The sequence below is a fragment of the Fulmarus glacialis genome, unplaced genomic scaffold (assembly GCF_000690835.1).
Source record: "Fulmarus glacialis isolate BGI_N327 unplaced genomic scaffold, ASM69083v1 scaffold33711, whole genome shotgun sequence".
In the NCBI taxonomy this organism is placed as follows: Eukaryota; Metazoa; Chordata; class Aves; order Procellariiformes; family Procellariidae; genus Fulmarus; species Fulmarus glacialis.
Window position 1 is genome coordinate 1 of NW_009192699.1, and position 11,995 is coordinate 11,995.

The 11,995-nt window shown below is 36.5% G+C and overlaps 1 protein-coding gene across 1 annotated transcript in view; it reads left to right on the forward strand.

Annotated features, from left to right (window-relative positions):
• The first annotated feature begins 11,238 nt into the window (after positions 1 to 11,238).
• XIAP (X-linked inhibitor of apoptosis) overlaps positions 11,239 to 11,995 on the forward strand; it is an 8,016-nt gene continuing 7,259 nt past the window's right edge. The window contains exon 1 of the mRNA XM_009587190.1: positions 11,239 to 11,995. This exon is cut by the window's right edge and continues 169 nt beyond it. Within this exon, the coding sequence (XP_009585485.1) occupies positions 11,267 to 11,995 (729 nt within the window). The 5' untranslated portion in view covers positions 11,239 to 11,266.

Consider the following 11,995-nt stretch of genomic DNA (forward strand, 5'->3'; position numbering starts at 1 on the left):
GCCGGGTCACCCTGACCCCTGTCCCGGAGCCTCCGGGCGGGTCTGCGATCCGTGCCCCGGCTGCCAGCTTGAAGGTCCGCAAGCGACTTTCCTCTGAATAGAAGATTTAATGTTGTGTTCTCTTTACATGTAAAGTAAAATAAAAATTTGCTATGCTAATGCGCACTTTTGTGGTCGTCTTTGGTTCTTTCGACATCTTTTAATGTTGCTTTGTCTCCCCTTGCCCACTCTTTCTTTTTTCTTTTTTTTTTTTACTAGACCCATCACTTTCTATAATGACCTTTCTGCTGCTTGTTAATAAAAATGCAGTTTTGTTCAAGTTTTCTACGGTAAGAATTTAGTAACTATTAAGAATTCTGCAGGAAGAAGTTGACTCAGATCCTATTTTTTTAAGCTAAATTCAAACTTCAGTTCAAGCAGTTCTCTTTTGCACAACGGCTGTATTTATGCTGATATATTTGTTATTAACAGTTAGTGTATTTCTGTTTCTGTACTACTGTCTCTCTGATGCACCTGTCTTCCTGATAGAAGCCCTATAAATGGGTGTAAGAACTAGTTTCAGTCTTGGTTAACTTCTGTCCGTTTTAACTGTTACTAATCTGCATCTGCTAAAAAGTATAAATTTGTTCTTGAAACTGCTTTTAGATACTTTTGCAGAACTGCTTTCATTATCCCTTCATTGCTACAATCTTATGTTGCAATTTAGTACTTCATGTAGCTAAGTGGGAAGATCTTGTTTCTTAAATGAACGATCGGAAACTACAAGATCATGCGGTAGACAGATTTGGAAGGAAAAGCAATCAACCGGGGGAAAAAAAAAAATCACTTTTTTTGTCAAATACTTCTTTTAATCTAATACCTTAACAAAGAGCAGTAGGATATACATTAACTTAATCTACTCTTTGTTTATCATGAAATAAATCACCACATAACAGAGAAGACAACAGTGAAGTGTTCTCTCTAAGAAAGCAAGTTTTCATGTGATGGATTTCTTGATTAAGCTTTTATTTGAGTGTTTTTCATTTTCCTATCTACTTGATTGCTTTGCAGTTTTCTTTGAGACCCTTTATAGAACACCCAACTACTTTCTGTAGAAAACTTGGCACCTACGGCATTGGCCAAGAAGGGCAAAGGAATAAGTTAATTATTGCTCTGTACCTCCTCTGACCTTGCCCTTTGTAACCAGCAGCAAAAGAGAAAGAATTCTGATGGGGGTTGTTGTTTGGTTGTGGGTTTTTTTTGACTGCTCCCACTGATATGAGGCAGAATTGCATTTGTTATCACAACAGTAAGAAAATGTGTGTTCATATCTTGGTTTTTGAAGTATGAGAATGGATTTCATTCCAGCCTCTGTGTACGTGTGATAGTGTTTCTACGTCTGTTGCTATCCTTCCAGGGTGGGCGAGACAGTTTCAGGGAGCTGAAGAGTTTCAGAAAATCCAATTTATAATCAGATGCAGAATTTCCTAGGAGAGAGAAGAGAAGGCTGGATGATTGGCTTTTATTCCGTCTGCTGTTACAGTCTTTTTCCTTTTTGCTGTCCTATAGTTTTTAATTCCAGGATTTTGTTTTGCCCCCTTTGGGTCTTCTGGAGTCTCCCCAATCTTATGTCACTTGCTAGTTTCAGTAGAACATTTGAATTTCAGACTTGCCGTGACCTCAGACTCTTTCAACTTCAGAATATATTTTAATTTGGATTTCTCGGCCAAAGGATAGAATTTTAAATTTTTTTTTTTTAATCATAGTTTTGGAGTTGTGCCTTCGTAAACTGTGCTGAAGGTTATGTGAAAACAAAAATTTTTAACCTTTGTTTTTTCTATCAACAGGAATGTAAATACTGGAATTTGTTCTGAAGGTTGGTGGAAAATAGAGATGAAACCAGTATCTGCTTTGATTAATCTATTACTAAACTTGGTCTGATTGGATGCTAATTTCTTAGGGAAAAACTATTGTAAGTACCCTCTGCATTTTTTTGTTTCAGGAGTTAACAGCATACAGTCCTTTGCTGCTTTTTCTTTTTCCTAGCATGTTGTCTGGCTTGCGGAGTTCTAATCCAAAATATTCTGAACGTGACAATTGAAAGTCAGGCTCCAGAAATAGCAAGATCTTTGAACATTAAAAAAGTAGCTGTGCATGAAGGTTGAAAGTCTGTTAAGACTGAAGAAAGCATGCTGCAAAGCTTGAATTGAATGTCACTCCTATCATATAAAATGTAAAATGAAGCTGCGCGTATCTTGCAGTTCATTGTCCTTCCCCTTCTATGTTTCAGAGAGTTTCTTATTAAATAGAAAGGAAAGCAGAGTGTTTTCAACAGGTGCAACTTTCGTATTTCATTTTTGGTACAATATTATAATTAGAATTAATCCCCAAGTCATCCCAATTTCCTGAAAAACTTAAAATACAGAGGATAATTCAAGAGAGATTTCCAAGTTTACATGATGATGAGTTGTGTGTGTATATATGTACATATGTGTGTATATCTATATATATATGTGTAAAAATATATATACAAATCCACCTCATTCTTGAATGGCAAAACAATCATGCTAGTGATACCAGAAAGTATCATGATGCTGCTTCTGCGTCAGACTGCAGTTAAATGAATGTGAATAATGAACTAAGTGGCACTGGCGTGGTCAGGAGTACTAGCTGTGGGGAAGTGAACGCCCTCACCAGTGGGAGAGGCAGGAGGTGACTGGCTCTCTGTATTTGGTGTGGTTTTACAACTTCTTTCTTTAGAATCCAGAAGATTCAGAAGTTTTGCTGTGGCATTAATCATGTTGCTGTAGCTAAAGTTCTATATCATTATGTCTCCTTGATGAAAGACACCTTCTTTTTCCATCTTTTTCTTCAATTCTAAGTTTAAATGATTTGTAAAAGGATGTAACACTAAAAGCTGGAGCACAGCTCATACTCAGGAAAGGAGATGCATCCCAGGGCACTGCCGGTTTTGCTAGGCATTTTTTACTATTGGCTGTTCTACTAATATACCCTCATTGACTGGATAATTTTTTTGTTTCTTAACCAAAAAAGCAGTAACTCAACTTCTAGGGGTTACATTTCTATAGTGATACACTTTATAATCACAGATTTGAACATTTATTTATTTATTTATTTTTATTTAGCTCATCTGCTTCAGAGTTGACAAAAGCAGTTTGTAATTTCTACTTTTAGGAGGGTAGGAACTGCATGGCTTGCATAGCCCCCAAAACATATTGGTAGATTTTCATGGATGGAAGTATGCTTCAAATGGTATTAAATGCAGCTTCCAAGCTGTTTTGTATTAGAGGGAAAAGTTCTGGAAGTTTAGTCTCAATTTCTTGAGGAAGAACTTGAAGCTAAATCAAATTCCTGTTAATAATATGGCAGTTAATGAATTAAATTCTAAAATTAAAACATAAAAATTACATAAAACCTAGATTTTATATCACTTGAATTGTACATCTAAAATGTAAGTGTATAATATAAAAATGAAGAATCTTTTGAAAAATTGATTTTTCCCCTCCCCTCTATATGGTAGTGTTGTAGTACTGAATTTTAAATGTATTTTCACAGTGAGTTGTGCTTTGTGTGAGTTGTGATTCTGTGTACAGAATCTCAATAAGCTTAAATGGTACAATTCAAGCAACCTTGTAATTAAAAATTTATAGCAAAATTATACACAGACTTCTGTATGATTTACAGGACTACAGTGCCTTTCATGAAAAATATTTCATTATATTCCTGCTTATGCCATGAATAAAACATTCATCTTAGTGGAACTGCCAGAGAAATTTGAGACTGTCAGGATTGCTCCTTCCTTTTTTATAGTTTTGTTTTCTTTTGGTGGAGGATTATTTGAAGTCTTGTCGCTTGGTGTTGGCTCTCCTGTTATCTACTTTTACCTTTAGTCTCTCTTTCAATCTGTTTCTCAGTATGCTTGAGGTTTGGGGTTTGGTAGGATTTTTTCTGTGTTGGTTTTGGGGGGTTTTTTGTGTGTTTTTTGTTGGTTTTTTGGGGCTGGTCGTGTTTCCCCCCATTTTTAGGTACTGTCATCTGTAGGCAATTCATTTCAGTGGCAGCAGCTGTCAGAACTAAACCTTCGCTTTAGATAGGTTTCCCTGTGTCCAAATTAAAAATGCCAACATCTCTTTTCACACTTTGCTTTGTACTAAGCACTTAGAAAGGTGTGGTAGAGCTAAGATGGTTTTCTCCAGACCTTTAGTCTTTTCTCTTCCTTGGTCACTTTGGATAATTAATTAATTAATGGCTCTAATTCATTATGTCTTATGTTTGACTTTTGACATCTCTGTGGGACCATGTACTTAGGCTACAGCATGCCAGTTTTTTCTATAGCGGCTGGTATTTACTCCTTCCTTCTCATACATTCAGCTAGAGTTCTTCTGAAGACATTTATCTTGCAAGTTCACAAAAACAATTTATTTTTTTCCTCTGCCCTTGGCAGATGCAAATTTGTCCCATTCTTATCTACTGAGAGCGCTACCATGAATCCATTGTTCTTGTTTATTGCTCTATTCCATACCCATGTGACTTCTTCATGAAGAAAAATACAATATGAAAATCATTCTCAAAATGCCATGTTTCTATTGGCCTAGTTATTTCTTTCTAAGATGGAGAGAGTGTGAAAGTCTTTGTGACTGGAGTCAAGAATTAGGAGAATCTAATAGCCTGCTATAACCTTGAGCAGCTGACTGACTTCCTGTGATGATAAACCCTGATGGGAAGCTAAGTAGGACCTGTTTGAAAAACAGACAAATGAAGCTGAGCTGATGGATTTATGTAAGCTTTGGCACTGAATCAAAAGGCATTGTGTAGACACATACCTTCTTTATAAAATAAAATTTAAAAAAAATCTCTAAGCAGAATTTTTTAAAGAATGGTTATTGATAATTAGATGTGAAGATTTGTAAACACTGTTTAAATAAATCCTATGTTTCCTGTGATTTTAGTTTTTATACATACGCTTTCAGTTAGCAGCGTGCACCTTCCTTGATCTAATTGCAGCTGAGCAGGCACAAAGTGAAGTTCAGTGAAGTGACATATGCATAATCTGTGTGTCAGCTGGTACAGTATGTTCTGTTTGATATTTACTTGGTGCACTACTCTCACATTTCAAAATTCAGTCAACAGTAAACACCAACATTGCTCTCATAGTCAGCATGTCAAGCAGTAGAAGCTACATGTTTCTGTACCCTTTGGTTAGGAACATGAGGCTGTGCAAGTAGGTTTCTGACTTGGAGGTTACTGCCATACTTGTCATGTAGAAGAATTAAAAATAACTCCTTATAATGCCAATCTGTTTTAGGACAAAGGATGGAAATAATCATGTCTAATAAAATATACTTGAAAGAGAAAAGCGGGTTTTGTACTTTTCCTTTGAAGCATTTCAGATCTAGGTAATGCAATGATGTCGTATTTTTGCATAAAATCATACCTGTTACTATTTTTAAAGCTGAATTGAATGTGTTTGGCTTGCAAAACCACAGTGTACAATTTTGCATTTTGAATAAGTTAACATTTTTGCTATAAATTCTTGTCTTTTATTTTTTCTTCTGAAACGTAATCAATAGACTATATAAATTGGTACTTTAGCTTGAAAGTGGGAGCTGTCTTGTGACAAATACCTTCACATATTTAAACGCAGGATTAAACTGGGCTCAGCTTCTGGAAGTCTTTCAGACTAAAATAGGCTTTTTTTACTTACTGCATATGTAAGAAGATATTTAATGCTTCAATAATAGTTAAAAAAATGTCCTGGGTTTTGTAAGTGAAGACGAACTTTAACATTTCTGGACCTTCTACTTTTAATTCATATGTGATTAATTAAGTTTATGCAGAAAGGCTTGATTAACTTCCGTATACGTGAAGTATACTCTCTGAACTCGGGTGTGCTGCTGGTATGTATTATAAAGTCTTGTGTACACATCTTAGTTGGCTGCTTTTTATTAATTTGTTTCTTGGCCATAAACCATTAAAAAATTTATCTTCAGTTATTTTTCTTCTGCAGTTAATGTTTGTCTGAGTGCTGTTATGGTGCAGGATATTGTTCTATATCATTACTCCAACTAACTGGAGTAAGGCAACTGTTAAAATATCTGTGTAGAAATACTATTCCTAAGCTAGTTTTAATTTTACACTTTGAACAGTTGCTTTTAGATAGTTAGTTGTTTGAGATAGAAATAATTTAACTTGATGTTGCATTTAAAGTAATACTAATGTTGTATTTAAAGCAGTACTTACACAGGTGAAGTTTGCCTCAATGCTTAATAAATATGTTAATGTCTTTTTCTCTTAGATAAAATTATACTGAAATGTAAACTAACTATGTTTAGAGGGGCTGTCATAAGGAAAGGGCTTCGTAATGTGCATGGAACGTTGTTAAAGCTAGCAGATACCTGTGAGGGATTTGTCCTGCTTCTGTCATTGCGGTATTTAGACGTGGTTTTGAGAGGCTTCTAGAATGATAGTTGAATCTTTCTGCTCCAAAAGATCAAGATTAAATAATATGGTTGATATAATTTGAAACAGTTACTTCATATTACAGAATTGATCTGTGGTGATCGGACCTTCTATCAGTACTTACTGCTCTTTTGGTATGTGCTTTTCATGCTTTTTGATTGTGAAGATTGAGATAGATTGCTTACCTCCAAAGAATCCAAATGTGGCAGATATTTTGATTATCGCCATGTTCAGGGCATAATTTTTTTTTTATTCACTGTGTTAACAGAAGGAGTATTGAAACATTCATAGCACTGTAGAAAAAACTGTTTGAAAGAATAAAGCCGCTAATCTCAATGTTCTGAGTAATGAATGCCTTATGTATATATTTTTTTAGTTTTATCCTAATGCTTATTTCCAATTATATTTTCCTTCAATTGTTAGAACTTCCAGTACAGTACATTGAGATTTTTTTTTTTTTTTTTTTCCCCCCCCTTGCTTCAGATACTGCTGTTAGATCTGGCTGAAAGGCATTATCCTGTGATTTCCATTGCAGTTGAGAGTGGTACAGATACTGAATTTTAGATAGTTCTGTTAGTTTATTTTTGCCTAGCATTCACAGTTAATTAACAGTAATCAATAAAACTGAAAAAGAACATCTCTGTTAGTTGAATATCATCTCTATCCTGATTTCTAATATTTCAGTTTAGTCTTTGATCCTCTTCCTTCTCTCTTTGTGTTGCTCAAGAGTTTCCTTCTTAGTTCCTTAGTGTCATTAGAACACACACATATCTTTCCAGGAAACACCAGAGGATCAACAGAGTAAGTGGAGTAAAACTAATACAAACTGATTTAAATAATAGTTTAAAAGTCATGCTGTTATTTCTGTTAGGAAAGTCTGTCATATATGAGACGTACCACCTACGTGATATTTTGAGTTCTGCAGCCTGTATTTTTAAAGGTGAGAAGTTATTTTGGGAGAAGAGGAGAAAATGCACAATTAAACATTATATGCTTATAGGCACTCTGAAAATGAAGCCTGCTTTAAAAGAAGTGGGGTCTTTGGAATGAAATGATCTAAGAAGTAGATGTTTGCCAATTGCATGAAATAAAAATTTTCAGAATTTTCAGCTTATTTACTAAAAAAAACATTACTAGGTTTCTTAAATTTTCTGATGTTGGAGTGGGAGAGTTTTAGTGAAAGAGCTCAGAAAAGTACTGCAAGACCCAGGCTTGCTCATGCAGTGTAAGTACGATTTGAAGATCTTCCCAGTCAGAGGGCACTGGAGAATCTGGGCCTTACTTAAGAGACAATATTTGTTCAAATTGTTTTGCTAAAATATCTTGTTTAGCTTATGAAAAATAATGACCTACTGAAAGCAGTGCATTCATGTTGTAACGAAGTTTTTTATCTATCTATATATATATGCACCTGGTATATATAAATCTATTTTTTATTTTTTATGTATATGATACTGCTGTATCAGACTTCTTTTATTTTTAAGTATGGCAGATTTTAAGATGAGTTCTGTTAGCGGAGCAGCTAAGTGGTGCTTAAAACAGAACATGCAGGTAGTTTGAGAAGTGGGGGCATAATTAATTCTGTCTCTTAACTGCTTTTTAACTTCATATGTTATGGTCATCGTTGTAGTATGTGGTCACCCCATGTGGCGTAAGGAACAAAAAAGCACAAACCAAGGGTGATCTTTGTGTCTCCAGTAGATTCTTGAGATCTGTCAGGCTTGAACCTTGGTCTGTCTTTAGCCCTGATTTCACTAAGGACAGGGAGGGCAAATTACAGAGAATGGCTGAGTAGATGGTTTCGGATTTGCCGCAGTTATTTTGTATGCAACAGATCAACGAGGAATGTAGAAGCTCTATTCTGATTTTAAAGTAAATATAAACCAAAAAAAGTTAATATGTAAAAATTTAAATACGATGAGTTGTTTTTTCACTGTTTCTGAACTCATTTCTATATAAGTAAAATAGAAATGAAGATACACTGCTATTCATACATTGAGAGTATATGCATTTGTTTTGTTTTTTCAACATACATTTTGAAAAGGAGTCTCTGAAGGATGTGAGATAGCTTTGTTTGCCGCCTTGTAGAAAGTCTTTTAGGCATGCAGATGAGAAAATTAGTTTGCAGCTAGCGGTATTTGAGTAATACAAGTTATTCTACGAATGCAGTGTAGTAGTAATGATGATAGACCCATAAGGTCACTTGAAATCTTTACAGAAACAGTCCTAGAGGATTTAAAGTAAGATTTTAAAAGGAAATAAACGTGAACTTTTAAACTTTTGTTATAAAAATTGATTGTTTTCAATATACATACGTATATTAAAAAATACATGTATTGTGACAGCTTTCATATTACTGTGTGTAATTACTGATTTTTTTTTTTTTTTTCCCTTCAAAGTCAAAACAAGCATATAGGTCAGATTTGTAGGTCAGTCAATGTAATTTGTTCAGAAGCTATTTTTGAATTTGCTAAGCTAAAACAGAAAACCACAGTATAATTTCTAGTGTCATTACATTAGTCATGAACTGACTTACAGAAGGAATTAAAGCTGGTGCTCAGAAATAGTCTTGTATCCGTGAGTACATGAAGCAAGCATGCTGGGTCTCTAACGTCATGTTTTCTCAATCTGCTTATAGGTTAATTATCTTTGTCATCTTGGCGAAGGATGCAGCGATCCTGTAATGCATAGTCATTTTAATTTTCCCCTCCCCCTTCTGAACTTTAAAAAATTGTTTTGTCCTTCCTGTAGAAGCTAAATCTGGTATTATATAAGCAATTATTATAATTGTAACATCTGCATTGACCATACAGAAAGTATAATTAATATTAATGCAGGTGTTGAGGAAGGAGCATGTTGAGGAAGCTAAATTTTTGCTTGATGGCTTACCTTATAAAGGTGAGGACTGGAAATAGGTACGTTTCAGGATTCATATAGAAAACAGAGGAGGACACTTGTTCAAATAAATACATGTTCTGTTCTTCCTTATATGCATTTCTTTTTGCTAATTGCTGAATTATTATTGCTTTGTGCTAAGAAGTCCATTTGGGCAGTCTTATAATAATTTAATTTACCACTTAATAAAGGAGTAGGTTTGAGATGTGTATCAGCAGTAGCGTGTGTGTTACCCAAGACTTCCCAAGTCAATAATAATCACTGCACTTGTCAGGACAAGAGGTGAATTTTTACTGTGCTCTGGCTTCATCCATCTTGGGATGAAGGCGATGACTGTGTCAGTTTGTGGTTCCTGCACAGGACCTGCAGGAAGCAAGTTGCTTTCTTTCACCCTCATGAAAGAAGGGGCTTGTTTGATGGTTTTAGCAGCCTTCTGGCACAGAAGGGCGCAGGGCAGGACTAGCAGTTGGTACTTACCCTGGAAAAGTGTAGGCAGGAATAGGAATGTGGGACAGATGTTAGGGAAAATGACATTCCTTCAGGGAGGGAAGGGAGGAAAAGATGAGTTGATGGCAGAGGCGCAGGAACTTTTGATGGAGAGTGGAGGCAGGGCATGGGAAAGTGGAAGCAGTTTTCTGGGCACGAACGCTAGTGCTGGGTAGTCCAAGATGCTGATCTTAAAAGCACAGCACTTTGGTAAAATGCCCCAGTGAAACATCTGATAGTTTATTTCACGAGATATTTTGCTAAAAGGGAAACTGAGATCATAGAATCATAGAATCATTAAGATTGGAAAAGACCTCTAAGATAATCGAGTCCAACCGTCAACCCAACACCACAATGCCCACTAAACCATGTTCATCAGCGACTCATCACCATGTCTTTTAAATACTTCCAGGGATGGTGACTCTACCACTTCCCGGGCAGCCTGTTCCAAGGCCTGACCACTCTTTCAGTAAAGAAATTTTTCCTAATGTCCAGTCTAAACCTCCCTTGGCGCAACTTGAGGCCATTTCCTCTCGTCCTATCGCTAGTTACTTGGGAGAAGAGACCAGCACCCACCTCGCTACAATCTCCTTTCAGGTAATTGTAGAGCGCGATGAGGTCTCCCCTCAGCCTCCTCTTCTCCAGGCTTAACAGCCCCAGTTCCCTCAGCCGCTCCTCATCAGACTTGTGCTCCAGGCCCTTCACCAGCTTCGTTGCCCTTCTCTGGACACGCTCCAGCACCTCAATGTCCTTCTTGTAGTGTCCTTCTTGTAGTGAGATGTATGTCTTTACAATATGACGCAAGCCCAAAGGCTTTTTTTCTTTTTGATGATGGTTTTACCAATTGATACCCATCTAATGGGCATGGTGGTCATGGCCTTAGTACAGGGAAAAATAAAGATAGTTGTGTTTCAGAACTGGGCTGTAAAATCTTGCAAATGTGGTCTGGCTTAGATGAGTATTTTAAAATCAGTTAACTTCGTATTTCAGGTTCGGAAGCCTTTTAGCAGGGCTTTGCCCAGAGCTTTTGTTAAATATTTTGTTGATTTCATTCTTGCAATGTTTGTTTGTTAGGAAGTAGAACATGCTTTTAAAGCTATACATGTATAAACTTGTGTGTTTTTCAGGTAAATTTTTATTGGCCTGTAAAACTTCATGATCTTCCTGCCTTTCTTTATGCTTTTTTTTTTTTTTTTTAAATTTTGTTTTTAATGTTCTGGTGTTTGCCTGTGCATGGCGGGGGGGCAGGGAAGGGTGAGATGGGAGGGAAGAGGAAGAGGCATTATTTTAATACATAAAGGATGGCTAGTTTAATTTATCCAGTTTCCAGGCTTGCGTATGGGTATGATGAATTCTTCTGTCTGTGAAATTAAAACATTTATTCTTTGTTTAGGAAATCTGAAAGGAGAGCCCTACTTATGAAGAGATGACGTGTAATGGCCCAGATAACTCAGAAGCTTGTGCCACTCCAGACACTGACCATGACCAGGAATGGGCACAGGAACCCTACCGACTAGGAACTTTTGTTGCATTTCCACTTGGCTGTCCGGTTTCAGCATCAGCACTAGCACGAGCTGGCTTTGTTTATACTGGCGAAGGTGACAAAGTGAAGTGCTTCAGTTGCCATACAACTGTTGAAGGATGGGCGCCTGGGGATTCTGCAGTTGAGAGACACAAAAGGGTTTCTCCAAATTGCAAATTTATTACTGAATCTACTTTTCTGGAAAATAACATACATCCTCTCACCCAGAACTACCACCATAGAACTGAAAACAGTTCCAGCAATTCAGCCCTCCCGTGTACTCTGGATGACCCATCTGATGTGGAAGCAGATTACCTTTTGAGAACTAGGCAGGTTGTGGATATGTCAGATAATTTGTATCCTAAAAACCCTGCTATGTGCAGTGAAGAGACAAGATTAAATTCTTTTCACAACTGGCCCCTCAATGGCCAGTTGACACCGAAGGAATTAGCTAATGCTGGATTCTATTATACAGGTATTGGTGATCAAGTGGCATGTTTTTGTTGTGGTGGAAAATTGAAAAAGTGGGAACCCAGTGACAGAGCTTGGTCAGAACACAAGAGGCATTTTCCCAAATGCTTTTTTGTCCTGGGCCGGGATGTTGGAAATGTTCCAAGTGAATCTATTCCTGCT